The 27,983-nt window shown below is 40.5% G+C and overlaps 1 protein-coding gene across 1 annotated transcript; it reads left to right on the forward strand.

The window, feature by feature from the left end:
- Window positions 1-422: 422 nt before the first annotated feature.
- Window positions 423-27,910, forward strand: KLHDC1 (kelch domain containing 1; the record flags this gene model as incomplete). The annotated part of the gene is made up of 13 exons (XM_080345822.1): window positions 423-524; window positions 4,532-4,602; window positions 6,724-6,841; window positions 7,648-7,766; window positions 9,621-9,699; window positions 10,416-10,499; window positions 12,395-12,478; window positions 18,260-18,318; window positions 22,484-22,596; window positions 23,328-23,400; window positions 27,174-27,258; window positions 27,555-27,607; window positions 27,733-27,910. The coding sequence occupies 13 exons, from the start codon at window positions 423-425 to the stop codon at window positions 27,905-27,907; spliced, it is 1,215 nt and encodes a 404-aa protein (XP_080201948.1). The 3' UTR covers window positions 27,908-27,910.
- Between the last annotated feature and the right edge of the window lie 73 nt (window positions 27,911-27,983).

Consider the following 27,983-nt stretch of genomic DNA (forward strand, 5'->3'; position numbering starts at 1 on the left):
CACCGCAACGCTCACTGTTCCTCAGTGTCCTGACCCCCGGCGGAACTCTGCCCGCCCTCCCAGGGCCCCTTCCCGCAGCAGCGCAAAGCGCTGCACCCACACGCCATCTCCGTGCGGCTGCAGCGCTGGGGGCACCGGGAGGCCGGGGGGCACTGCACCGCCCCCAAACCCCGCCCGGCGGCTCCGGCCGCAGAGCGACCCCCGGGCCCCGCAGGCGGCGGGGAAAGCGCCGCAGCAGCGCCCGCCATGGCCCCTGCGCTGAGGGGAGGGTGACGCCCCACACTTTGGACCCTCCTCGCTTCCCGTCCGCCTGAGGGGAGCGCCCGGCGGTGAGCCGCAGCCTCTCCCGGAGGAGGCGGTGGCGGGACGCGAGCACTGAGGCAGGCGAGCCGCTTCCTCCTCCTCCTCCTCCTCCTGCCAAGATGGCGGCAGACTCCGCGGAGCAGTTCTGCGTGGCCGAGGAGCGCAGCGGCCACTGCGCCGTGGTGGACGGGAACTTTCTCTACGTGTGGGGGGGATACGTGGTAAGGTGGGAGGAGGCGGCCGGAGGGCGCTGGGGGTGAAGACGAGCGGGGGAGAGAAGCCGAGGGGGGCGGGAGGGGGAACGCGAGAAGCGGAGCGGCGCGCTGGCAGGCGGGGAGAGCCGGGCTGAGGGGCCCCAGGGCGGGCGGGAAGCGGAGCGAGGGGCCTCCCCCGCCGCCATGTCTTGCCCCAACCGCCCCCTCAGCTGGTGCAGCCCCTCGGCGGCCCGGAGCGGAGCGCGGGTCACCTCAGCGCGGGCGCTGATTGGCTGCCGGGGCAGGGGCGGGCGTTTTAAATGGCGGAGCGGGGTCGGGGCGGTGCTGAGGTGACGGGCGTGAAGGGACGGGGTGAGCGGCTGATTGCTGTCTCCTGTAAGCATACATGCCCCTTAACCCATGGCCGCCCCCTTTTCTGTTCTCAGCTGCCTCCATCACACTGTACGTGTGGTGGAAGGGCCGGTGGAGCCGGTTTGTTTCCCCTTTCCAACAAACGCGTGGTTCCCCTGTGTTCTAGGAATGCTGCTCTCGTTTCCATTCCTCTGTGGGGTGACGACTGTAATTTGCAGTTTTTCCGGTGTGTAATTCACGTGCTAGTTCCTGAGTCGCTGCATTTTTTTGCTTATTAGTAGCTGTGTGTTGCGTGCAGTGTGTTTTCCTCCCTCAAAGTGGTTCTGTCACTTCAAAAGAGAGCACATCTGCTTTTTTTTTCCATTGAGAGATCAGTTCTAGTTCTGGCATAAGTAAATCCTTGTGACTCTTATCTCTTGTACTGAATTCATCCAGAGCTATGAATGATATTAAATTAATGATACTACAGCCGGTTCATTTTATCCACAGGGTCTGTGCATTTTGGCCTTAAAATGTGAAAGTCGCTGTGCTTGGTATTACTGTTGGTCTTGATCGGGTTGAAAACATATTTCTATCTGAAAGGAGGTGTGGTCGGTCTCTTTTTTTACAGGTAACAAGTGACAGGACCAGAGGAAACGGCCTCAAGTTGCGCCAGGGGAGGTTGAGGTTGGATCTTGGGAACAATTTCTTCCCCAAAGGGCTGTGGGGCATTGGAACAGGCTGCCCAGGGCAGCACTGGAGTCACCATCCCTGGAGGGTTGGACAGACGGACATGAGGTTCTCAGGACATGGTGTAGAGGTGGACTTGGCAGTGTTGAGTTAACAGTTGGACTTGTTGATCTTGCGGGTCTTTTCCAACCAATATGACTCTATGATATATCATATTCTGTCTTTTTCAATGACTAAGGTAAGCTTTGACATGTGCGAAGCTTGTCCTTCTGTATTCAAGCCTATTCGGGAACTTTCAGTTTGCAAACGCATTGTATGTTGTAAGTGCGTGCAATAGCAGTGGGAAGGACATTTCCAGAGCTCTCAGGTACTGGTGGCTGGTTGTCTCTTCACATTATAGTTTGTTTTCTGGAAACGGGAACATTCTTTTTATAACTAAAAACATTGGACTTAAAAGGCAGAGTAGAGCTGGGCAGCTTGCGGTATTTGAGTTCTGCTCCTGAGCTTGATGCATTTGACCTGGAAAAGGTTGTGCTGCTGGTGACTGCAGAAATACTAAAAATACAGATACTGTGTGTTGAAATACAAGCCCTGGCTGCGGTAGGAAGCCAGGCAGCCGGTTTCACTGCCGGGGTTCTTCTGACATGCTCTTTCCAGCCTCCTGCATGGCCGGGCTTGCCCATTACCAAACTGAAATGGAACTGGGGAGCCCTTGAGACGTGCAAACTGCTCCCACAGCTTTTCTTCCCTTTGGAGGCTCTTTGATAGGCAGTGTTTCTTGTGACTGCAAGTCATGTAAGGCTTTGAATAGATATTTTGTAGTGTCAAGAAGTTAGTCAGCTGTAGAATAAGCATGTATTTAAATAATGTGAGCCACCTGTGACATACAGGAAGATTTAGTGTCATTTTCTGGCCTTAAAGACCATAATATAACTATGCAATACCTAAAACACCTAAATCAGTAGTTCTTATGCTTTGGTCTTTAGAAATGAAGGCTGGACAGGTTGGACAGTGTTTTCAAAGGTTTTCTAATAAGGGCTCCTGGGTTCATGACACATTCAAAAAGGAAAATGTATATTCAGTTTAGCACATCAACGTTGCGAACATTTTTAGTAGTTTTACATATTTATTCATGGAGAGTATTATCAAAATCATTGTTGCTCTTTAAGCAGCTCTTTAGACAGGTAAATCATTTTACATTTTTACATTTTACACACTGGTGGACTACCGCCCTGCTAACTTATTTTTGGCGTCAGTATATTTGCTCAGGGCTGGTTCTGTAGCAAACGCTCAGGCTCTGATCACTGTTGCGTGTGGATTAAACTGAGTAAACTTCTGTGCTTTGCGAAAGCGGCCAGCAGGGCCCACCTTGCGAAAGGCACCTGGCAGGATAAACTGTCCCCACCACAGTGTGTACGTGCCTGGTTGGCACCGTTCAAAATGAGAAGGTAAAAATAAAGTATCGTTTAAAGGCAAGTGATCAAGATCAGTAACTGAACTGTTAATCATTAACTTTCGGTTTTGTTTTTAACTTCTTTTGCTCATGTTCATTTCATTTTGATTTTATTTTTTAATTTACTGACTGCTTGTTACCTCAGTCTTTCATTTCTGTCTAATGCTAAGACAACAATTAATGATGTAATTGTTACTCAGCCTGAGTGCTGCAATTGCATTCTTTCGGCCTTCCTTCTCCTGTTTGTTATTCTTCCTCGTTGTTATTTCCCAATTTCTTTTTCTTCCATATATGGCCTCTGTTTGGGAGTCTTCACTGATCTATTTTTCACAGAGGAATTAATTTTCTCCTTCATCTTATGGCATAGGTTAAAATCTTTTATATCTGACATCTTGTTCTTTCAAGTTTCTTCAGTTGCTGCAAGTAACTGTTCTTTTTGTGCTTTGCACTTATACTTTTCTCTGTATTTTTCCATTATGCCAAGAAATGCCACCTCGTTAAAAGTATCTCCTAAAGCAAAACATAACAAGTTTCCATTCAGAAGCTCCAGATCTGGTCGGGTTTATGCTTTTACACATCTTTCCTGACAACTCATTATGTTCGTAAATCTCTGCCTTTAATGAGTAGACCTGAGGAATGCAGTTCTTTATTTTTAAAATTAGTACTTCTTTCTGACTTTCTGTTTAGTTTTAGGGTTCTTTACCCATCTACACAACCTGGCAAAATCTCAGTTTCTGGAAAAGATAAAAAGGGCTTATGGATTAAGGAGAAAACCCTTCAGGTGAAGGAGAACCATTTTTCCTTAACGCTGCAGAAAGCCCCAAAGAAGAGCATTAATACTTTGCTACTCATCTTTGTTCTGTATTTGGAGGTGTGAAGGCTCACAGTACAGCAAAATTTGCTCAAAGTGATCACATCAGTGACTGAAAAAAATACTTCCTTTATTAACAGCATTTTAATAGAGGGGAGAAGCACTTTTGACAGTCTCTTTTAAGATTTTTGGGTTTTTTAAATCCATGATCATGTTATGATGCCATTGTGCTTCTTATTAGTAGCAGTTCTGTGTGTTTCCTAATGACTTAATTGTTTGCCTGTGCTATTTTCTTAATTGTAGAAACTGGCTATTGTATTATATTCATTGCTTTTTGAATACTGGAACACTTCTATCCCTACTTCCGATACAACAACCATTTTTTTATCATCTTCACCCTTCAAATGAGTGACTAAAGATGCTATTAACAATCAGCAAAGCTCAATGACATCAGGAAATGCCTAACAGAGTATTTTTAATAGCTTCAAAAAATGAAAAACATTTTTTTTTTAAACTTCTGGTATAAAATGTAAACTATTAGCATTATTGAGCTGCCTGTTTAAACATAATGATCAGAACAATAATGTTGGGATATGACTTATGCTCTGGTAGATCATCTCCTTAAGATTATTCCATGTTGCTAAGTAACATGGTTTGGTATTTAGTTTTAAAACGTATGGTGTATAATGCATAATTGATTTAACATTTGCAAATTTTTTTCGGTTTTAGTCGATTGAAGAAAATGAAGTTTATTTGCCTAATGATGAGCTCTGGATCTATGAAATGGATAGCGGGTTATGGTAAGTTGCATAATTCGTATTTATTTTATGTATGAAGTTAATCCTTGCATAGACTACAATTAGCTGTGGTGAGAAGACTTTGGTTACATGAGTTACTTACTGACTTACCCTGAGGTTTAAATAGCAGATGTTTCATGTAAAGACTGAAGAACAGACATATGTACTTACAAATTAACTCTAGGATACACATTAATTCCTTAAGTATAATTGTTTTTTTTCAAGAGGCTGTTTGAAATGGTCGGCTTCAGGCTCTGTTGTTAAAACAAGTGTGTTTTGTTTGGACATTTGTTTTGGCTTCGTTCTCCATACATCAACTTTTATGTTTAAATGAATATTTAAACACTGGGTAGTTATAATTAGAGATTTTTTTGTTCTTACTTAACTGTGTTCTGAGTATACTTGCATAAATAACTCATAACTAACCATATCTTGCACATCACTAGCAATTTAATATTTACATTTCGCATTCATTGCATTCACATATTGGATGTGGGGAGAGATAACAACACCGCTTTTTAAAGTTTTCCAGTGGTTCCTATTACAATAAATAAGGTCAGTTTGGTAAAGTCGTATCCATTTGGGCTTAGATGTGTTTCCTGCCAGCTGTCTTTCTAGTCTCCCACGTGTTTATATGTTTCTCACATACCCATATTCAAGAGGTTCATTACATCCCCGTAGTGAGAGCAACAATTGGAAATGGAGGAAGAAGGGGAGGGCTGGACCGGGAAAGGGTTTTACAGCAGGGATGAAATTCCACATCTGTGCGGTCAAGTCACTGACTTTGAAAACAACGTTTTTGCATATGCTTAGTGTGAAGTCCTAGCAAGTTTTTTTAAAAAAACTCTAAAAAATAGAAAAATTGTACCCTCACTCAGACTGTGGGTTGCTGTCCTTTTTCTGTTGTTGAAAGTATTGGCCAAAGCAACTCTCTTGTTTTTCATCCCGATGTCCCTATGTCGGTTATACTGGTACAGCTGTTTATATGATCACACAGGAAATTGGATCAGGAAAAGTGATCTGGGTTAAATATAACTTTTGTTTCTTTGCAGGGTTATTTTTAACCCGGATCCGTTCTGATCTCATTTGGTTTACAGCCCAGGCAGTTGTCCTGTCCAGAGCAGGGCCAGGGAAGGTGGGCTGGCCTGGGGCACCAGCCAGGACAAAGGTGTTCGGAACCAGCGCCCTGAGCAGCCTTTAGCAAGCGCTGTTTTCCACAGGGACCACACACGTACCATGGACATCTTGTGATTTAGCACATAAAGAGCTTTTCCTATGAACGGCTGCCTCTAGTTCTTTTCGACTGGGATAAGGTCAAGCATCAGAACTCAAAGCTGTGAGAATCCTTTTCTTCAGCAATAGACAGTGAAGGTGGCTGATGTAGATGGAATAAATTGAATTGACTGTGTGTGGTGATACTGGACCTAGCAGAGAGAACTAAAATTTGAGAGCCTAGGGAAGCTGAGTTTGATGTGGATTCTTGGCCTAACGCTCAGCCTCGTGGCTTCGGCAGAAATCATTTCATCAGGTAGTTGTATAGTGCTTGAGATTTCGTGATATTAGAATTGGCATCACAGGGAGTTCCTTGTTTTTTAAGTGAGGACAGCAAGGAAAAGGCCAGGAACTGCTGCTGAATAACAGAGATCTCATGGCTAAAATTTGCATTATTGAAGATTTTTAAAAATTATGCTAAATACAGTGCAAGATACAGCTTTAGGAGTGGCATATTGGGTACTAAAATCAGTACTTCTGACCTTTATTTCTACTTCTGCCTCAGTTTTCCATTTGTAAAATGATAGCAATACCACATTTTCATTTTAGGAGTTGTTGGCGTTAACAGCATTTCCAGGTTTTGAATAATTAATGTTTCAGCTCTACTAATGCTCTTTTAATATGGGCTTCACCTTCAGAGAGATTGAGATGTTTTATAAACATATGCACAAGATTCATTTGAAAGTTCTCTTACACCACAGGAGCCTGACTTCATATATCAGTGCTAGTTATGGCCAAAACTGTATTTTTAGCTTTAAGTCTAAAAATTATTTCTACATCTGGTTTGCTTTTTGTTATTTTTAGCAGGTTTGAAAGCGCATTTTAAGACTTAATGTATGTGCTAAATTGCAGGACAATGCACCTAATGGAAGGAGAGTTACCGACCTCCATGTCGGGGAGCTGCGGCGCGAGCATCAACGGGAAGCTGTACATTTTTGGTGGATTTGATGATAAAGGATACAGCAATCGGGTATTGTAGTATTTTCTTTCATCATACATTGTATTTGAATGAATAACAATGCTGACCTTACTGTTTTGTCTGGTGTACTTTGTGTTTGAATTGAGGAGAAGTTTATTTTTGTAGAAAAAGTTCATTTTTAAACTGACAAAGACCCTTAGTTTTTGTTTTAATGTTCAACTCTGGATATTCTTTTCCTGGTAGTTGTCACTAAGTTGTAGCTTCAGAATGAGACCCATTACGAGCTTCAGAATGAGACCAGTTGCATAAAACTCCATTTATTTCTGAAAACTGCCAGTGCTTCCCCAATTGCCTATTTTTTTTTAATATGTTGCCAGCCGTAATTGAAACTGATCCCAGAAATACCACTTTATTTTTGCTCTTTGATAGTGATTACCTTTCTTACATAAAATCAAAATATAGATGTCAGTTTTCCTTCTAATTGAAGGCTGGAGTAGCAAAGTAGAGGAAATGAGCTGGTTTATCGTTTAGTTTAAATGAAGTCTGAGCTCAGTCCTGATTAGAAACTCACTGAAATGGGGCCCATAACCACATCTCAGTTTAGGGTTCGCAAGCCTGGTTGGTTTTTACGTGGTTTCCTAGTTAGTTTAGGCAAAGCTACTGACACCTCTGCCAATAGAACAGAACTTCTTGTGTTGTTGGTGTGTATCACCTTCTTCCCATACATTGCTGCATATTGTAAACGCCACTGTCAATAGCGTGTTCTGAGGGTGGTGGGCTGTTCTTTTTGCTGGTGATTTGTGCTGGATTCTTCGACATCATTTATACTGAAAATGTTGTAATTTTTTTCTTTTAAGCTGTATTATGTTAATTTGCGAACAAAAAATGGAACCTATAGGTGGAAAAAAATTACAAATTTTAAAGGTCAACCTCCTACACCACGTGACAAGCTTTCCTGCTGGGTGTATAAGGACAGGTAACACATTAAAACTATTTAATATGTGTTAATTGCAGAGAGGAAGTACTAGAAAGTGAAGAGAACACAGGTTTGGGATTCAGGAAACTCTAATTCTTAGCTTGACTTGCTGTGGGATTTTGTGTAACTCTCCTAACAACTTTCTACCCGAGTTTTCTCACATGTGAGCTGAATTAATGGTGAGTATAACGCACGTGAGGAAAGGGTTGGGAAATTTAGTGAAAGTTTCTGAAATGCTTTGAGACTTGAGATAAATATTATTATGCATCTATTACTTATGGTTTTAATTGGAACACATGGTAAAAATCAGCATAAAAATTACAAATTTTTGTTGCATTATGTAAGCATTGCATTATTACATGCAATAAAATATATTTAGTATATTTTCAAGGGTTTTAAAAGCCTACAAATGCTGACAATGACAAAGGCATTTTAGTGAGTATCTTTGTTTCCTAAGAACCAAGTCAGCCTGGATATTTGTGTTGTAAAAGTTCCCGAGTGTATTTAGAAAAAATACTTAGCTAAAAATGAATACTTCGGATTTTGTGTTTATTATGGAAAGCGTCTGGATATTGTGGCATATGTGGTCAAAGTGACACGTCAGTGATTTGTTATAGAAGTCGTTGTAAATAAGAATATGTTTAAAAGACGCAGAGATGAGGTTCCCAGGGGCATGGTTTAGAGGTGGACTTGGCAGCACTAGGTTAACGGTTGGACTCCATCTTGAGAGTCTTTTCCAACCAAGATGATCGTAAGATATACAGTGACTACTATAAAATGTAAACGATTTCTCTGTTTCTGGACTCTGCATCTAAAGAGGTTTTGCATATACTGCATAACACCTCTCGGTACTATATCTTGGCTTTGTAATTCTAACCTAACTGCAAGACATACGAAATTACAGATATTTGAACAACTCTGTAGCTGTTAACACTATTCAGAACTAAATTATTCTGAGTATCATGTAATCCACATACTGAGAAATGAGCTATTTTAGGTGTCAGAGTGTAACTGTTTCATTTAACACAAGTATTTGGGGACAAGCTATGCACCTTGGCAGGAGTTTACCGTAATGTTTTACAAGCTGTGAGTTTGCAGATCAGGATGTGTTGGTGTGTTGCACAATGCTTTCCGTAACTCTGTTTCCCTAGGAATGTCAGTCTGGAGTGACCTTCACCATCCCATCATTTCCTAAATTGCCTTCTCCCGAGATCACTAACAACTATGCCAAACCTCCTCAAATGTTGAAGTTAAACAAAACTTTAGGAAGCCTTACTTATGGATGGCCATTTCATGGGTGGAATATTAGGCTGGGAGGTGTGTAACGATACTTGCAATGCGATATGTTCAGTAAAAAAAAATCTCTTTATAAGCTTGAGAAAGACATTGTAGGTCCCAAGCAGTCCCTGGGCTGAACTTTGGGAGCATTTGTTGTGAAAAAAAATGTATACAGAAGGCTAAGAAATAGGAATTTCAATGGGAAAGGGTAGGAATTGTAGCAGAAGTGGAGGCATTTCACTGTCTTGTGTGTTCCGTGTCATTCTGAGACTCGTGCGTGAAGATGTGACTGTGATAAGCTTGTAGACGGAGAAACAGAGAACAGGGACTTGGAGGGATCTTGAACCTCCCTCCTTCTGTGGATTCCTGTCAGGCTTGTTGAGGAGGGTAACAGTAATTACATTAATAATGGTAAGGTTTGCTACATAATCAGGTTCAATATGAAATATTTTAAGCTGTTTATATTGTTAATAGTACTGTAGGTAAACTAAAATTTGAAATTAATTGTTACGGCTTATTCATTTGAATGTTATTTCCAAAGCAGGTCACTGAACTTATTTTTTGTTGTTCTTGTAGGCTAATATATTTTGGTGGCTATGGCTGTAGGAAGCACAATGAACTGAGTGATTGTTTTGATGTCCATGATGCATTTTGGGTAAGAGATTTGTCACAATTCAGAGGGATTTGTCCTTCCTGATTGTCAAAACACGACCTTTTATACTATACTCAGTAAGAAAGAAAATCTGTTAGGATTTTCTTTTTCTTTTATTTGTAGCATTTAGCAGAAACGCAAATCAAAATCTTCTACTTGAATCTGAAATTTCAGATACTGCACGTTGGGCGCGCTGGGTGTTCAGGGTGTTCCAAGTACCCAGCGCTAGTCTTTGAGCACAATGAAACAAAATGCTGTCAAAGCAGGAACAAAGGCAGTATTTTAAATTTGAAGACATATTTTAAATATGAAACTCACAGAAAACTGTAGAATTTATTTCCTCGAAGTAACAGTAGACAATTTATAACTTCACAAGTCGAACTGACAAATACTGCCAGCGAATTGCTTTGATTTGTTATCCAGAGGAAATGCCATTTAGATGCCTGCATTAGATAGTTTCTCATAATGATTTCTCACAGCTAATAGAGAGGAGACTAATTAGAGCATTTAGTGACAGACATTAATTCCTGTCCATTCCTAAATGCTGTCAACCTTCAACTAGACCTGAGCTGCTGCCTCGTTATTAAAAATATTAGCATATGTTTCTTTTAATAAAATTCTGTATTTTCTCTTTTGATAGATCACTTCTGGGGTTGTATCATTTAATAGCACAGAGATTTTCAAATCAAACAAGCTTAATTTTTGAACTTCTTTTCTAGGAAGGACAGATATTCTGGGGATGGCATAACGATGTTCATGTTTTTGATACAACCACACAAACTTGGTCTCAACCAGCAATCAGAGTGAGTGGTTTTTAGCCTTATCTTTTGACACAGTTGTGATTTTGCTGCATTTTGAAGCGTTATTGTGCTCTAGAAATTGATATTGGGAAAAGTCATTTGAATACGCTTAGTATTGTTTATAATGTTAAACAGGAGGATGCTCAGTGCGTTTGCAGTGTGGAAGATTCAGAACTGATATGAATTTGTTTCCCCACAGGGTGTCATTAGACGGGTGGTTTTTCTGTAATGTGGTTCTGATGCAAAAAATCCCATAAGCTTCAGAGAGGCACTAGAAATCTGGATGCTTTAGAAGATGATACAGTATTCTGTATCGAGGGGATAGTTCTGAGATAAAGCTTTGTGCTCAAGCTTTAAGACAACTACTGGGAATACAAAATGAGTGTCTCTGTTACTGGATAAACACGGCACTGGGGTTCTCCAGAGAAGCATTTAGTGGGCACAGCAGAGTGGTGCTGAGTAGCAGGGTGCGGGGGGTGTTTTGGTGGCTCCTCACACAGCACGTTGGCTCCTGCAGAACTGGATTATGGCGATTACGCTGATTTGGGGGTATCCTTGTAGGCCTTGCCCGGGCTTTGGCTCTGGAAGAATTTAATGGCTGGAGCACAGCTGTTAACCCAGGCCAGCTGGGTTAACGCCTAACGAAGGTGGTACAAACACAGGACTGGTTTTAGCGGTGCCAAACTGAGGTTAACAAACTGAACTGTTTTGATATGAAGCCCATCTGCTTGACTGCATCTGTATATAATTAATGTGCAACATAGATAAGCTATCAGAGAGAAAAAAGATTAAACTGCCCCGGGATTTCTTGTTCCACCCCTGCCCCTTTTCCTAAAGCTGGTGGGTCAGTGTGAAGGATCACATACTGGGCCGAAAGAACAAGAGTGATCTGTACGTCCAGACTCTGGGTTCACCCGTTTAAATAAGGCAGGGGAGGAGTAATAAACTCACTCTATTGCAAGTTTAGGCCTTCGGTTATCCTTTCTAAAGTAAAATTACATGTTTAGTATGTGAGGGTTGTACACTCATTGTTTTGAGCGTTGTGTGTATAGAGTTCTATTCTCTGCAAGGGTTAATGTTAAAAAATCCATTAAACAAATATCTGCCAGTCATGCTATATTGTTAGGGTAAACAGATCAGGTATTCTTCAGCAAATATATTATTTTAATCATCCTCTAAACCAGCATTTATACCTGCTTTTGCAGTAAATTAATAATGCACACACTTCTATTTATTGATATGAATATGATAGTATAGTATAAGGCTTTATAAAATCCGGGTGATATTACGTAAGAACTCAGTAGGAGGAGTATATTGTAGTCTGACACCATTTTATGGTCTTTATAGGATGTTCTAGAATTCCTATAAAATTAAATGGAAAAAACCTGAAATTACCATTGAAAAGTAAAAGCCAATTTTGCTGTCTTTATTTCTCATTTACACAAGGAAGACTTTTTGGCATGTGGCTATTGGAAGTAGCATTAAATGTTAATGTCTGATTTCCAGAGATTTTTAGTACCTGTTCCTGATGGTTCACACTTTGGAAAATAGAGCTGCACAAGAGATATCAACAATAAGTTGCACGTTACTGTAATTCTGTGCTTAGGAATTAAGTGAAATTCAATTAATTAAAGCAATGGTAAATCAGACCAAGAGGGAATATATTCGATATTAGCTACTGAGGGAACCCAGTCAAAGCTGTCCTTGGCAAATATGTGTAATTTCAAATGTCTGCGGAATCTTGGACATGACTACAAATTAGTTCCTTTTAGAATTGCAGTTCTGTCTGCATATTGATGCACGTTGGCCTGACCTTTGCGATCTCTGTGTTACTGTCTCTCCTTGGCTGGTGCTTTGGTGATTGTTCTGAACCATCTTCTTTTGTTGTTTTTTTTCAGGGTGGAGATCCACCTCAGCCTCGAGCAGCTCATACGTGTGCTGTGCTGGGAAATAAAGGTTACATCTTTGGAGGACGAGTGCTGGTTAGTGTTGAATTAAAACATTTTATTGGCAGTAATATTATTTTCTTGGCAGCTGTGTTTTTTTGTAGCAGATTACTTTGTAGTAGAAAAAAAATCCAACCTGTTTGTTAGGGGCATTGAATCCAGGATGCCTCTTTTCATCCCTCTCTACCTTACAAAAAGAAGAGTCTTTCTGTCTGTAGTAATAATGATAAAAGAAACATTGGCCCAAAAGGGGAAAAACCAGATGTCTGCATGGTAAATGCAAATGTTTATAGATCAACAGAGGTGGCTGATGTGTGCGGAACATCTCTAGGAGATGGTTCTTTGAGAGCGGAGCCAAAGCAAGCCTACTGATAGACTGGGTTTAAATAAATGATGAGATGTCGGCACTGTGTGTTTGCCACCGCGTAGCAGATTTATACATCAAACCCGCTGGCTTTTTTTCCCTCCTTTGACTTGATGAAACACTAGCAAGTAGTAAATATAACTGGGATTTTAGCTCATGCTTCCCCCCACCGCTGAAGAAAGAGGAGATGTGTAAGAACAGTCACTCACATACACAACTCATACCCTGGTGTTTACCTTCTGGGAAGGTGAAGTTCACAACAGCTGCAACATGAAGGGTAGGAAATAACAGATTGCAGTTGGCTTAATAATTGAAACTGCTGTCATTTTTTGCCCATAAGTGACTGAAATACAGATGTGTGGATACAAAGGTCTGTGTATGTTGAGGCTGGCACCGGCCGTGCAGCGCGTTACCTGACAGCACAGCCCGTTCCTTCCCATTCAGCCTCTCCTCTGCCTTCTCAATGCCAGTTTTGGAGTCTCAGCCGTCAGGATGCCCTCAGTACAGAATACCTGAAGCACACGGGCAGGTTGCTGTTAGCAGCTTCATTCTGTGCATCCTATATAAACTCTTTACCACCAGAGTACCGCTTGGATTTGCTCTCTTGATAGTTGATCCAAGACTCTGCTATTTAATACACTATGGGAGAAACTTAAATCTCTTGTCCCTTAGGTAACAAAGAACTGTCTGTACAGGATGCAGTTAGTGCATAATTCAAGCAAGGTGAGATTCTTGCTGTATAATCTTAACTCTTCCTACCTTTTTTTAACTTAAAAAAAGATCTTAGCCATCCTCCCTCAGTCATGCCTAACAAATGTGAAGGCACAACCAGCAAGGAGATATTAAAACCTTTCAGCAACACACTGAGGTTTTTTTAGTACTAGTCAGAGGAGATTTTCTTATCAGTTCTTCTCTGCTGAATGATTAATGTAAGAATTTAAGCCCGAGGCAGCAATCCAATACAAAAACCATATTCCTGTCTTATGTCTGAAAACAAGTATGGTAGTAAGTAGTCTTAACTAATGCAGGCTCCCCTGTGGCTTGGGGATTGTTTGCAAGGATAGTTTTGTTATCAGCTGGAAAGCGTACCAGCCCTTTTTAAACTGTTGCAAAAGCAGAAGGAAGATAATACTTTTAAAGGTCTCTGTATGAGCTGGAGTTTATCAGGAATGTGAGAAACAGATTCTGTAAAGCAAGTTAAAAAAACCCAGGTTACTGTGTACTTCTCCAGACTTTTTTTAAATTTAAGGGTTTTTTAATCTATATCTAATTTAGAGTCTGTAATCATATTCCGCTGAAGGATGAGACTAGATTTTATATCTCTATGACTATGAAAAGTAACAGTGAAGAAGCTTTTGAAAGCCCCCAGTGCTGTGTTCCTATAGTTTTGTTATATGAAAGAGAAGGAATTAACTGTTGGTTGGAGATGCCCTACGCTGAACATACGCCAACTTCATCTTGGAAAGCTGCCCTGCATTCTCAAGTACTTGCAAATAAAACCGTCTAAAACTGCGCTGTGTTCCCTTTCCACTGTTTTTCATGCTGTAAATCTGTGCTGTGCTGCAGTGTTACAAAACTCTTACTCCTGCTCGCTCAGACAGAAACCAGACACACACAAGGGTAGGTCCACAATGGCCACACAATGTCCAGCCAGTTTTTGAGGTTGAATCGCCTCCCATAGCTGCAGGAAAAGTTTTTACCTAAATACCTCTTCAGAGCGATCAGAAAAGAAAGTCACCACGATCGATCCTGTTTATTCTGCGTGATGTGGCCTTTCGTACGGGCTCATACCGCATAGAATTGTTGCTAAAGCCCCAGCTCTGGCTGAGGGAACTGCACACTGTAGCTGTGCCAGAGCTGTAGGTTTGGAAATAACTAAGGAAATAAAGGGATGTTAGAAAAGACTGCAAAAGTATCTAATGTTACTTGAATCTTGGGTGTCAGGGTGAGCTGTGCCAGGCCGAGTGCTGTACCTCTGCTATGAACTCGCTCTTTCGTGTCTGCTGCATAAATGAACTCTTGCTGACTTGAGTCCTGCTCCTCATTTAGCAGCCCCGCAGACGTGCGAGGGAAAGAAATTCGGATGTCAAGAAGTAAACACGCAGCTCAGGACCTTCTGGCCAACCCTTTATTTCTGAATGCTTCCTCGGCCTTCAGAGCTTTGCTCCCTCTGGCTTTTTTGTTTAGCAAGGGCTGTCTCTGCGTGGCGCAGAGAAAATCAAATGGCGTTGTGTCTGAGCTAGTGAGGGTTGTTGCGCTGTGCCTGTTGCAAATGAACTGTTTTAGAACTCAAGCCAGCCTTTGCAAGTGAAATTATTAGTAGCCGGAGCTCGCTTGTCATTTCTCCCCTGTGCTGTCGCATGATTAGATGTGCCCTGAGAGGACGTGCCCTCTGGCTTCTATTTAACTCTGACTATTCAGAAATACAGGGCTCTGATCTGAAAAGGTTTTTCTCCTCCTCAGGTAGCACCAGCTTCCTTAATAACCATTTGCTAAATTTCAGTGAAACTGCTTGGGAACAATGTCAGAGAAAAATGAAATTTTGGAAAGATGTATTTCATTTTGTGGGAGAGCAGCAAGTGTAATTTTCACTTTAGTGATTAATATTGATTCGCTTTCTATCCTAGAAGTAAATAGAAACTTACAAAAGTTAGGGGAACATTTAGTGGGGCTTGAGGAATTAACATAAGACATGAAACAGGGAAGGAAGGCTAAAGACATCAGGAAAAAACCCCTAAATTTCCTGACAATGGGAGTAACTCCTCCCCAAAGGATGAAGTCTTGCTTTTCTCCGTAAATAAAGGAGCAAATACGGGGTTGCTCTGCTCCTCCTTCTCCTTCTAGTTCACCATAATACAAATCTTCCCAGGGAAAAGGCTCTACAAGGAACCAGAAAGGGCCAGGAATGTCATGAGGCTTCTGCTATTCATCTTTCTGGGAGGAAAGGGCACCTTTTTCCAAACTTGGAGCTAGAACTGGTAAAAGAAGATGATGGTGATGATGATCAAAATCAGTTGTACCAGGAATCATTTGCAAACAGGCTCAGAAGTGTTATGTGGATTCTGTTCCTCCAGGTAAGCCCCTGAAACAACAGAAACGGGAGAAAGTGGGAAGGAAGGAGAGTTAGTCCAAAAGTTGATGCAAGTCTCATGTGTCATTTAAGTGGAAAGTTTTCCTGTAAGGAATGATGAAGTAATAAAACAAAGTCTTTCCAGCGGCTCTTAATGCATGTTTATATTTCCTGCTCTCCTTTCTGGCACTGAAGATCGGAAGATCCACTGAGCCGCAGTCCTTCTCTTACAAAGATTTGAGCTGTAATTGCTGCTCGGCTGTAAATCTCAAATGGGAGAGCTGCATAGAGTTTACTGAAACAGCAGTGAGCTGTAAATATATCACCCTTACACCTTTCATCATGCTAGAAAGAAAGCTAATCCTGAGACAAAGTTAATGTTTACTGGGCTGCAAATAAATGAACATGCTGTAGATAAGTAGGATGTTGAAGGAGTAGCGCAAAGGGAAATGCAAACCCTCTTATGAGGCTTGATGCTTTTAAGCCAATTAAGAATCATTTTAGGACTGTCAGCTAAATGATTAAATATAGTAGGTAGCATTTAGAAATAGATGAGGAACTGCAAGAAAACTTTGCCTGTGGCAAGTGATGATATAATAATCTGTGTGCTTTATAGTTTTGCAAATAAGGGTCGGGTAGAAAGGCATTTTCATTTATTAAAGCTGTGATAAAGGACTGAATCTTAGACATAAATGTCCAACTCATGCTGTGTTTTGCATTCAAAATGAGGTTGATGTAATTACGCATCTGTCAATCTGTTGAATCATGAGAATGTAAAGATTGTAATACATTGATTTCCCAGGGACCAAGAAACTGAGAACTACTCCATCTTCTACCTAATGCCTAGGAAAGGAAAGTCAGCGGGGAAGTCTTGAACAGCATCTTCTTGAAACCTTAATTTCCAGCATAACAGCGACTTTCTTCCCTTTCTTTAATAGAAGTCCTCTGTATGGAACTGTGTTATTCCAAGATGATTACATATTTTCAGGTCTAGAGGCCGGGATGTTGCTTTTTCCCCTCCCTACCCCCACGTGTACAGGTATAGCAGAAGACAGTCAGTAATTCCATTCTGCTTTCTGCTTGTATAATCTGTTCTTCATCCCGTTCCAAGCCACCTGAAGGAGCAGGAAACTCAATAGACTTGTCATGCAAGACAGATCTGTTCCGCCAGCGGTCAGCTGGACCGCACGTTATTGTTATATTCACCCTTTTGCGGGGATAAAGGTTCTCAGACAATGCCCAAAAGCCTTCGCATTCTGCTTTTCTTTAGCCTGTTGGCCTCTCTGAAGGCGTTTCCAAAATGCTCGTTACCATTCTCTCCCCCAGGACAGAAAAGGGCTTGGTAAGAGGAGGCCACAGCTATCCTGAAAACCTGAAATACCCCCTGAGATTTTCCATAGCTCTGATGGACAGCTCTGGAAGTCTCAAACTCACTCACTGGCTGAGTTCTCAGGGGTAAAACTACTCTATTCTGACTTAAATGACAAGTCTAGTTTCTGCCTCAAAGGATCTGCAAGCTGGAGAAAGGCTTATTCTAATAGATCTCGAGACTACCTTAGGAGAAAAGAAATTGGAAGGTAAGGCAAGATATATTTCCCTACTTCTCAGAAATTGTTTTGTAGCACCCAGGGGAATCACAAATATCCATCAAGTGTGTCGCGAGGCACTGAAAATATTGCTGCAATCTAAAGCAAAGAAATTCTTTCTTATATTCTCTCCCCCCTTTATATTTCTAAGGCAATGGCTTTCTTCATCTCAGAACACAGGCAGATACGCAAATGTATTGATTTCCCATTGTTCTTGTTGACACATTTTATTATTTTTATGGCAAATGCTAAAGGGTCATAAAACCTTGTTGTTGCAAGTAATGACGTTGTGAAAGGGTTTGCCTTCTGGAAAGGAGAGGAAAACACAGATGTGATGAACTTGTTGTGGGATGTCATGTACTGAGTCCAGTACCTACGAGAATATTTCAAGGAATAAGTGACCAGGCAGGAGGATGCATAGTTCTGATCAGAATGCAAAGAAAAATAACGAGAGGAAGCTCGACGTCGAGAATTATACCTTCTGCAATTACCTACCATGAATTCTATGCATGAAAAAGAAATACATTGGCAAGAACTGAATATCACATAGTTCTTCACTAGTAAAAGCTAACATAGGTCCCATAGTGCAGTTGCATTACTGTAGATATTCCCGACAGGTAATTTTCTGAGGGTTGCATGGGGTTTTTGAGAAGAAATGCTGTTTTAAGGCACATGGGTAGAGTTTTCTTCAAAATAATTGTTACTTGGAATATTCTGTCCTGGAAGGGCCTTGCTGAAATATTTTGCTCATTGTTTGCTTAATATAACACAACTGGGCTTTTATTTCTTTGTTTTAGCAAACTAGGATGAACGATTTGCACTGCCTGAATTTAGACACTTGGACCTGGTCTGGAAGGTGGGTTTCTCTCCATAACACTTAAAAGTCCAATGTAGCATATTGAAACATATTGTAGTTCCACTGCTAATTTTGTAGCTTTTCCGAGAGGAGAATGGGAGTTTGGGGACTATTTGAACAGCTGTTAGGTTGTGTTTCAATTTAATTTAACTTGATAGTGGTTACTAAGCTTTTTCTGTTCTGCACCCAAGCATTGATGGTGCTATTTTAAACACAGCATGTAGTGATTTAACATCCTCATTTTCAAGTCCAGCTCCATTTGTCCATATGGAGTTTTAGTTTTGGTGTCTCTCTGAATACTGTTTTTACTGTCTAGATCTGGCTCATTGTGGTACAGAATGAGGAAGTATCTCCCCCTCTTCCCAGATAAGCATATTAAGTGTTTCTTTTTTTAATCAAGTAAATAGCATGACCGATCTGATCCCGCACCAAGTGTGTTCTCTGAGCCCAGAGCGAGGAGAGGGAGCAGAGACTCCTCCATCCACCCTGATGGACAAGGAAGTCCCACAGCATCCTCTCAAAAACACTTGGAAGATTTCTTTAATTAGCACTTAGGATTAACTAATCAGTTTAATTCCCCTCTTTCTTTGCTGGGTGTTTCAAAATTAGCAATGCTTTACCTAAATGATAGCATTGTCCCCCTGAGACTGTGAACTTTACCTCTGAGTGGATTCAAGTGGATTCATTATTCAGATTATTGCTTTAGCTGCTTGCTTTGTTGCTGTTGCATAAGCAGTTGCTTTATATTCTTTTAAAAAGACTTGTGACAGTTGAATGACAAGTCAATGAGAGGAACTTCAAGCCCTGAAGGAGAAGTGTCAGTGTCAAAGTTTTGTCCTCGTCAGCCAGTGACCCCTTTTGTTTGGCATATGTAAAGCTACTCTTGAAGTTTTTAAAGTATTTTCTGTTCTTGACCTGAATAGAAGAGGCTGATTTTTCTGTACGTACACACAAACGCGTCCTTAGGCTGAGGATGAGAACAGTAAATGGAGCCATTCCAAAAAGCTAAAGATTGTTCCAATACTCAGTTGTTTCTATTAATATATTGCGATCCAAGAACAGCTCACCTGAGCTACTAAATCATACCCGTGATTTAGTATTGACTCTGATCATTATACATTTAGGAGCCTCCTATCCAGCTGATCCATAGCACTTCTGCAAGGAGTCTCTGAGAGACTGAAACAAGAGATTTAAGAGAGACTAAAAATGAGATTGAAGAGATGAGGAATAAAAAGAGTCTTTGCAGAGCGTCTGCTGCTGTGTGGCACCTTGCAGGACTCAAATGTTCATCTTAATTCATATCTAGAGTGGTAATTAATTAAAGACTGGAGTTGAGGAAGCTTCAAAAGCCTGAACACTTGTTACTAAAGTGACTTATGGAAGCCTGAGAAATATAATGGAGACTATGACAGATGGCAGAATTTAGATGAGCCATTGTCAGGAGGGAAAAAAAAAGGCTACTTTCCTAGGGCTAGATGATGTTTTCTCCAAACAATTTATTAATTATCTGCTCTAGTAAAACCATCTCGTATTTCCAGGCCACCTACCAGCATGCACACACTTACAATACCCCTATAGTGTGATTTTTATCTTCTAATTATAAGAGGAGCAAAAACCAGTGTGTCTTTCAGGACAATATCATTTTTATTCCAATTTACAGTCTGCCCTTGCACAGATTGTTTGGAAAATTATTTTTGGCTACATGGTTCCTCTCCTAAAATCAGTAGTAGTGGCTGTATTAGAAATGGGGCATTTGTAGGGATCATGTCAAATATAAAGAACGTGGTCCCCTGAGTCCTGTGATTCCACACACAAACATTGTAAAATAAGACAGATTAGATAAACAGGCTGGTTTGGTTTTACCTGAAATTTATACAGCAAAGAAATGCTGCTGAGACCAATAAAGTTATGTCTTAAGAGTGTGAAGTAAAGAAAATAACTCTGTCCTTTGAGTACTAGCAATAGTTTTGAACAGTTCTAATCAGACAACCCATTTCCAACCGCAAACTGCCTCTAAAAAGCGCTGGAGTCATTCCAGCATTTTACAGGTGGGGAAATTCCTTCTGACTTGTTTGCTGTCAGACTGAGTTATTTTCTCCTCTCAGTGTTTCTTGTGAGGAATCTTTCCTTACGCTATAGCTTCAGATTCCTTTCTACTGAAATTTCTGATCTGATCGTTAATTAAAAACTCAGCAGGATGTGACCTTTCTGATCTCGAGAACAGAATTATCTCGGCCACTCTGCAGCTGCAGAGAAGTTGCCCATGCGAGTTATCACCAAATGAGACTCAAGGATTTAATACAGATTAAAAAGTTGGGCTGAATGCTGCTGACCAAGACAAGTCACCTGCAGGTGTCTGAAGTTCCGTAAAGTCCAGATCTCCCAGCAAAGAGGACTTGGGGTGGACAGTCCTGCATCCAAATTAACTTATCGAGCATCCTCTCCTAAAAGAAAAACTCCAAATGCAGTGGTGATTTTGTTTAAAGCCTCATAGCTTCTCATTAACCAGTCACGTCAAATTCTTTTTCTTATTTGACTCTATGCAATTCCTTAAGGAATTGCTTAATATTAACCTATTAATCCAGGAATATCTTCTAATATGAGATCACAATATTTATTTTGGTTGCCACTACCCAGGAGTTATCTTGCCTTCCCTGAGCTCCACTGACCTCTTATTAAAAATGTTCAATGTTATGTTATTTGTGTTACTGTGATAACTTCTTGTATCAGGAGCGTGAAAGATTGAAACGTTATCATCCGCCAGTACCTGGTATATTTTTCTAACCATCGAAGCCTGTTGTATCTTGGCACAGTCTGCCTCTTTTACCAATTTTAGAAGCATCTTATACAAGAGTTGTGCAGAGCCCGCACTCAAACATTGTGACTTGGCTTCAACTTGGGCACCAAATTTAGCGGGGCGGTTTTGCAGTCGCTGTTTAATTAGCTGCGATGCTGCAGTCTTTGCTTCCAGCTGCGGAACTGCAGTCACCAGCAGTGAAATTCCTGTAACCGAACCGCCTGAATTCCTCACCCCAGGAACGCTCAGTGAAGAGAAACAGGCACAGCTGCTGCCAGGGGAAACATGGAACGTAAATCACAGATTGTGCTTTTCAAGGACCTGTTTCTCTTCACTGATTATAAAGGAAATGCAGGTGACTGTCTCTGCACGCTGCATATTGAGCACATCTGTGTATATTACACTCACTAGCGAAGCGGAGGGGAAGAAAAAGTAACTTGATTTGAGATCCAGCCTACCAGGACTGGCCATTCCTTTCTGACCCACTCTGGGCAGTCTCCAACTAAGATTCTGACCCTGCAAGAGAGTTTACAGGTGTTTGCACCTGCTTTTTGCATCATCTTTCCAAAAGGAGGATGTACCGGGTGTGTGGTGTCCTGGATTCTATGTGGTTAACGGCTTTACAAGAGAAGTTGCCTCTCTGCTGAGTTAGTATCAGGATAGTAGGTGGGCTGGTGCCCTCTGGAGGTCCCTTCTCTTGAGATCCTCCTGAGACACCCACTATAGATAATCTCTTATGTTCAGGTTCTTTGCTGTTCACATTCTCATCTCAAGCATATCTAACTGTGCAGCTAAAATGAAACCCGTAGATAACATCTGGAAGAAAACTCTTTGTTAACACGAGCAGATTTTTGGAATAGGAAACCTGCAGCTGTTATGTACTTAGGAACTCAATTTTTTATTAAAGTGTATCTCGAAGTGTTAAAGGGCACAATGGTTGAAGAGATAATAACTTTTGGATAAAAGGTAAAGCCACAATCGCTGTGCCATTGAAGATCATTTTCCTGGGAGCAGAGAGACCGTAGCCCCTCAGGATTCATTCCATTTTCTCTCAAATAACAGAGTCCGTTTACATACACGTTCTGTACAGTTTATTTGAATTTATAGTCCTTTCTTTGCTGTCCTCAGTGCCTTCAGCTGGTTCGATATTTACATAATTGATTGTTCAGAGAACAGTTACTGCCAGGAATTACTTTGTTTAGATTTGATCACCGCTCCGAAGTGAATTCAAGTTGTGTAAGTGCAGCGTTTTCACTGGGAAAATATCCAAGCTTGTTCTAGGACAAAGTAAATGAACTGTTACATTTTCTGGCAGGTTAATTTTCAGCATGCTTTGACAAATTGTTTTTGTTTATTTGTTTCTCCAAGAATTAATATCAGCGGAGAGAAACCGAAAGATCGATCCTGGCACACGTTGACTCCCATAGGAGATGACAGACTTTTTCTCTTTGGTGGACTAAGTTCTGATAATGTCCCTCTAAGTAAGTAATTCAGAGATTGTAATTCTATGGTACAGTTCAGTACTAACCTCGTGTAGTGTGCACGTTTGTCTTTCTCAAACTACTTAGACCTAAATCTCGTTACAAAATTTTCATGCTGCTTGAATATTTCTCTACATATCTCGTTATTTTTATTAAAATATAACACAACTCACGTTGTGTAGTACAGTGTGAATGTATGATAATAAATCTTCAAACTATCATCTGTGAGAGTAAAGGCCAGAGTCTCATGCTTTTCAATATGAACAAGCAGTGCAGGAAGAAGATGCAAATAATAATGCCAACATAATGTGGATTTTTGTATTAATAACAAATCACAGCTACAAAATGTTAACTAGGAAGCAGGATAGTCTTATACCGAGTTCCTTTTCTAGAAAAGGCAACTTATTTTCATGAAAAGATGTGAAATTAGTGGAAAATATTTAGAGTGTCACAGATATAGTCTACTGGGGGGGGTGGGGGGGGTGGTTTTTCTCAATATATCGAAAAGAAAAAAATAAGTGTATTTTAATTCCAGATTTTAATGCCGTGGACTTTCTGTGACTGAATGGTGAAGTTACATTACAAAGGCTGACGAGATGCAAGTTAATGTAGCAATGACATGACTGTTATCTTACTATAATGTGCTCTTAGAGCACAGAGCTTTTTGTCTAAATAAAAGTAGGGAGACTTTGTCCCAAGAAAAAGTACTGATGTGTGTTCTTCTATTGCAGGTGATGGCTGGATTCACAGCGTTACAACAAATGGCTGGAAACAACTCACCCATTTGCCCAAGAGTAGACCTAGGTACACAAAATAGCTCCTGTTTGCTGAAATTTAGGCATTTTAATAAATTAAGTCATTTTAAATTATCGATCAGTATTTTTAAACTACATTATAAGGGGCTTTTTTAGAAAATCAATGCAGTATTTAATAGTTTGCTTTACTAACTTGTGTTCCTTCATACCTGATACAGCATTATTACTTTCTATATTTGTTATAGCTGATGATTGCTTGCATTAAAAGACCTTTTTGTGATGAAGGATCTGGGTGTCCAACTAACCTGCTGTTCTACAGCCAAATTGCTTGTATATAAGAAAATATATATCATGTAACTTTTGAGGAATTAATAACCTATGAGAATAATAAAAGTTTATTAATGTCAAAACATTATTAGAAATACGAGGGAGACAACCATGAAAATGTTGATGGACCTTTCAGACTTCAACAGTATTACAAAAGACCTTGTTTGGCTGGGTTTTTACCTGAGCAGAAGCACCTAATTGTGATCACAGTTTTGCAAATCTTAATTTCGTACTAAACAGCACATTAAGTGACTCTGGAGTTTTGTTATTTTGAGGACTTAACTGCCAACTAAAAAGGACCACGGTCTAGAACGTGTATTGTTCATACTGGCAACAACTTGTCTCTTCCAGGCTCTGTTCCCCTTCCCTCTCTAGTTTAAGACTACAAAAAGATACAAGATTATTTCAAGTTTCATGTTCTGAACCAGAAGGTGCCGTTGAAAACAGGCGCTTGCTGTATCAGAGCACAGACATATTTCTATTTTTAAACAGTGTTTGAAGCATTCTCTGTATTTATAACATAAATAGTATTGATTTGCTGTAGATAGTAAGTTTTAGCGTAGTGTCCAATTCTGGTCTGGCACTTGCCTGCTTCCTGCCTTATGTTCTGGTTGCTATTACTGAAATATCTTCACCTCAATTAATTTTCTTCCTGTTTTATCCTATTCTAGGGTGGCTCTTTAAATATAACAGCACCATTAGACCAAATATTCTGCTGTCTTAAATTTCGAACTCTTTCAAGTCCAAATAGGCCGTAGCTTCACAGAGTATTTTCCTTTTACAATCAGTGAACTGATACATGAAGGAACTGCCTTAAATGACAATTAGCAGTCAAAGATCATGTTTGTCTTCATGTTCAGTGCCTTACACGGAAAGTCACATAAAAGTTACCTGCTGGTGCATCATGAAAAAGGATAAGGAAGGGCTTTAACTCCAGCATAGGGAGCTGCAGCTCAGCTTTACTCTGCAGTTAAGCTGGACTAAGGTTTGTGCCTGAGATGGTGGCAGAGCTGGATGTTTGGAACCTGTGCCAAAGAGGGTTCCTGAGGGGGATACTGAGAAATTTGCTGCACACGCAGCCCAGACCCTCCTATAAAGACAGATTTTTGCTGCCAGGACTCTCAGAGGTCCCTCAAGTCCAAACAAGTCTTACGGTTCTTCTCCACCATCTGAAGATGCAGCCTGGTTGGCTTTCAATGACCTAAAACACCTCCCTCCCTTAAAAACAACAACAACGATATAGATATAGATACACATTTCAGTAAGCTTTTTCAGGAAGACCTGGAAGCGTGGGTAAACGGAGCCGTACCAAAAGCCTGTGTAAATATTGAATTAGTTTAAGTGTTAAGTACTTAGTTGTAGCATAATTGTGCTCACACGGGATTACTGCAGTATCTCTGCAGCTGAGAAAGCTTTTAAGTCAGTTCTATCGCTAATATGACTTTACAGCGGGACTTAAAATGCTCTGGCAAGAATATAGATGTGTGCTTATTTGTATTTTATAATATTATATGGTATATGATACATGCATTAGTGTATTTTCCTGACGCTCTGCAAAATCGATTCTCTCCTTAAATTCTGTAGAGAATAATTTCCTGCATTTTTAGTAATTTCTAAAAAAATGTCTTCCAGGTTATTCTGTGATTCTGTTTTGCTAGACGATATTTTTCTTCTTTCTGTCCACCAGTTGCGCTGCATGCCACATTAAAACAGAGAACAAATTGCCTGCTTAACCTCTCCATTCCTGCTGTTTTCATGCCCATGTAATTGTTGTTGTAGTTAGAAGAGCTGTGGTGACATCAATCCAGCATCTGTATGACTTGAATAACGTGCTTTGTTAGAATGTTTAGGTGCTAAGTTAGAGCAGCTGTGAGAGGACAATAAACTCTGGCAGTCTGTAGACAAAAAAAGCCTCAGGTTGCGAGCTAGGATGGCAACAAGTGAAGGCAGGAAAGGCTCCCCAGAGTTCCGCGCTCATCAACGCCAGGCCAGACTTTCCCTAAAGCAGATAAGGCACAGATCTATGCACAGGTACGAGGAGGAGAAAAGGTGGGATTACAGTATAGCCTGAGGAGAGCGGTGAATAATTCCTGATGTGAATGGAGTAATAAAGCGAGAATGTTGATTTGTTTTTATTGTTTTTGCATGAAAGTTGTAGTGGCGCGGATTGTTTTGAAGTGGATGTAAAGGGCCAGAGCTCTGTGGTGATGATCATCTTGTGATGTTCGCTGATACACCGGCAGAAAAATCATGGCAAAATCTACCAGTAATAAAAAACCGAGCTAGGTATAGCTGCTGAAGTAGCAGAATCTTTGTTAAAGCAAGATTTTACAAGCCAGGGTTTGGTTTTATACCACGTGCTTTCCTGTGCACAACACAGAATTGGTGGGTGTGATGTAAGTACTTGACACACAGAAAATGCTCCCCAGGAACCCCAAGGGGAAACGTAACACTAAAATGGGATCATTTGTTCCGAAGCTCCAGGGTAAGAGTCAGTACTGAAAACCCCACAGCCTTAAAGCCATTAGAATTGTAGTTATGGATTAAAGAAATAGTGGAACATGTAAAATAATTGTTTAAAAAAAAAAAGCTATTGACTAAAGCTTTGCTTGTATGGTTATTTTGTTTTCTAAAACTTTTCCACTTGAAAATAAATAGACAAAGTATATACAACTGGAGTATAGAAGAGTCAAATAATGACCAAAAAATGTTGTTCTGCATGAAATGTCATAACTCAGCTGAATTCTCATGAGATGGATAGTCACATTGCTCTCTCCTTTTACATTGTTAAAGCAATTAATCATATCATATTTTAAGGTATTATTTTTCACCTCTGAAGACTTTTAAAAGAATATTTGTCTTGGTTTCCTAAGAAGTGAGGGTCACATTATTGTGCTCTGTGCTTGGGGTGGCTGCCCCTCCTGCCCGTGTACGTTGTGAATCGATTGACCCATTTCATTAATATTTGAGAAATAAATAGGCAGCTCAGAGATATTAAGTCCCAACATACTCTGTGCAAAGAAATGGCCAAAGAGAAAAGAGAGACTCTGGTAACCGCTGCGCTCGGTGCTTGTTCTCCATCCTTCCATGTGAACAGAAGGTCAATGACAAACGGGCTTCATTGTTCTGCAGCTCACAGAGCAACTTGTGAAATACCTTATTTTAAATGGTAATAATTCTCCTTGGGTAAGTAGTGAGGCCAGGATTAGACTTTCAAGGTGCTGTGCACAAGCTGTGGAATCACAGGGTTAGAAAAGTGACCTTTGCATTTTAGTTAAAAGGAGCTTGTATCCTTATAGCAAAAATATCTTCTGAAAAGAAACTTGAATATGAAGAGTGCAGGAGAGTCTGTGTGAGGTGAAGAGGTGAACATGCAAGCAAACTTGCTGCTTTTCTGAAACCCTTCAATATGTCGTTTTGAGGTTTGTTTTGCTGATAACACACAACTGCCTGTTATGACTTGGTCACTAATTCCATTTATAATCTTCTTTCTAGATTGTGGCACACGGCCTGCCTGGGAAAAGAAGGAGAAGTGATGGTGTTTGGGGGCAGCAAAGATGACTTGCATTTCATGGACACGGTCAGTAACTGAATAATGAAATCCTGGTATTATAATAATTAAAACTGAAATAAAATACAGTTGGGTTCATTCATGTATCGTGTTGGGAGATGTGACCTTAGGTGATCTTTGGAAATAATTGGTGAGGGTTTTTTCTTGCCCTTATTTATTCAGATTACTTATAAATAATTATTAACTATTCTCAGTTTTAAATTGTGCATGTGGTAATAAATGCTGAGTTAATGTAGAAAGTAGCAGCATTTCTGAGAGAAGCTCTTTGTCATGTTAATGGTGGTTGTTTTTCTTTTGTTGATCAGGGTCACTGCAGTGATTTGTTAATATTTCAGACTCAACCTTATTCGCTCCTCAGGTGAGTTGAGGTTATTGGCACTGCGAGTCCGGTGTAAATCATTACGACGCTGTGCTCGTACACTCAGGTCTTCAGCTTATAGACCATTTACTTAACTTTTCTTTATTTTCTTCCTCCTTCTTCAGGTTGTGTCTTGACTGCATTGGCAAAAACGCCGCTCTCCTGGAGAACCAAATACCATGTTTGCCATCCAAACTTTTGGAGCAGGTGCTGAAAAAAATAACCTTCTGGGCTGCAGCGAACCACCGGCAAGAGAAGAAAGCTGAAACGGAAAGACAAAGCCAACTAAATTCCACATGAACAACGGCAGCAAAACTGTTGAACACTTGGCTTTATTTACAGCGTACAAGCAAAGTGTTTTGTTAGTGAACTTTAC

The sequence above is a fragment of the Nesoenas mayeri genome (assembly GCF_963082525.1).
Source record: "Nesoenas mayeri genome assembly, chromosome: 5".
Lineage (NCBI taxonomy): Eukaryota > Metazoa > Chordata > Aves > Columbiformes > Columbidae > Nesoenas > Nesoenas mayeri.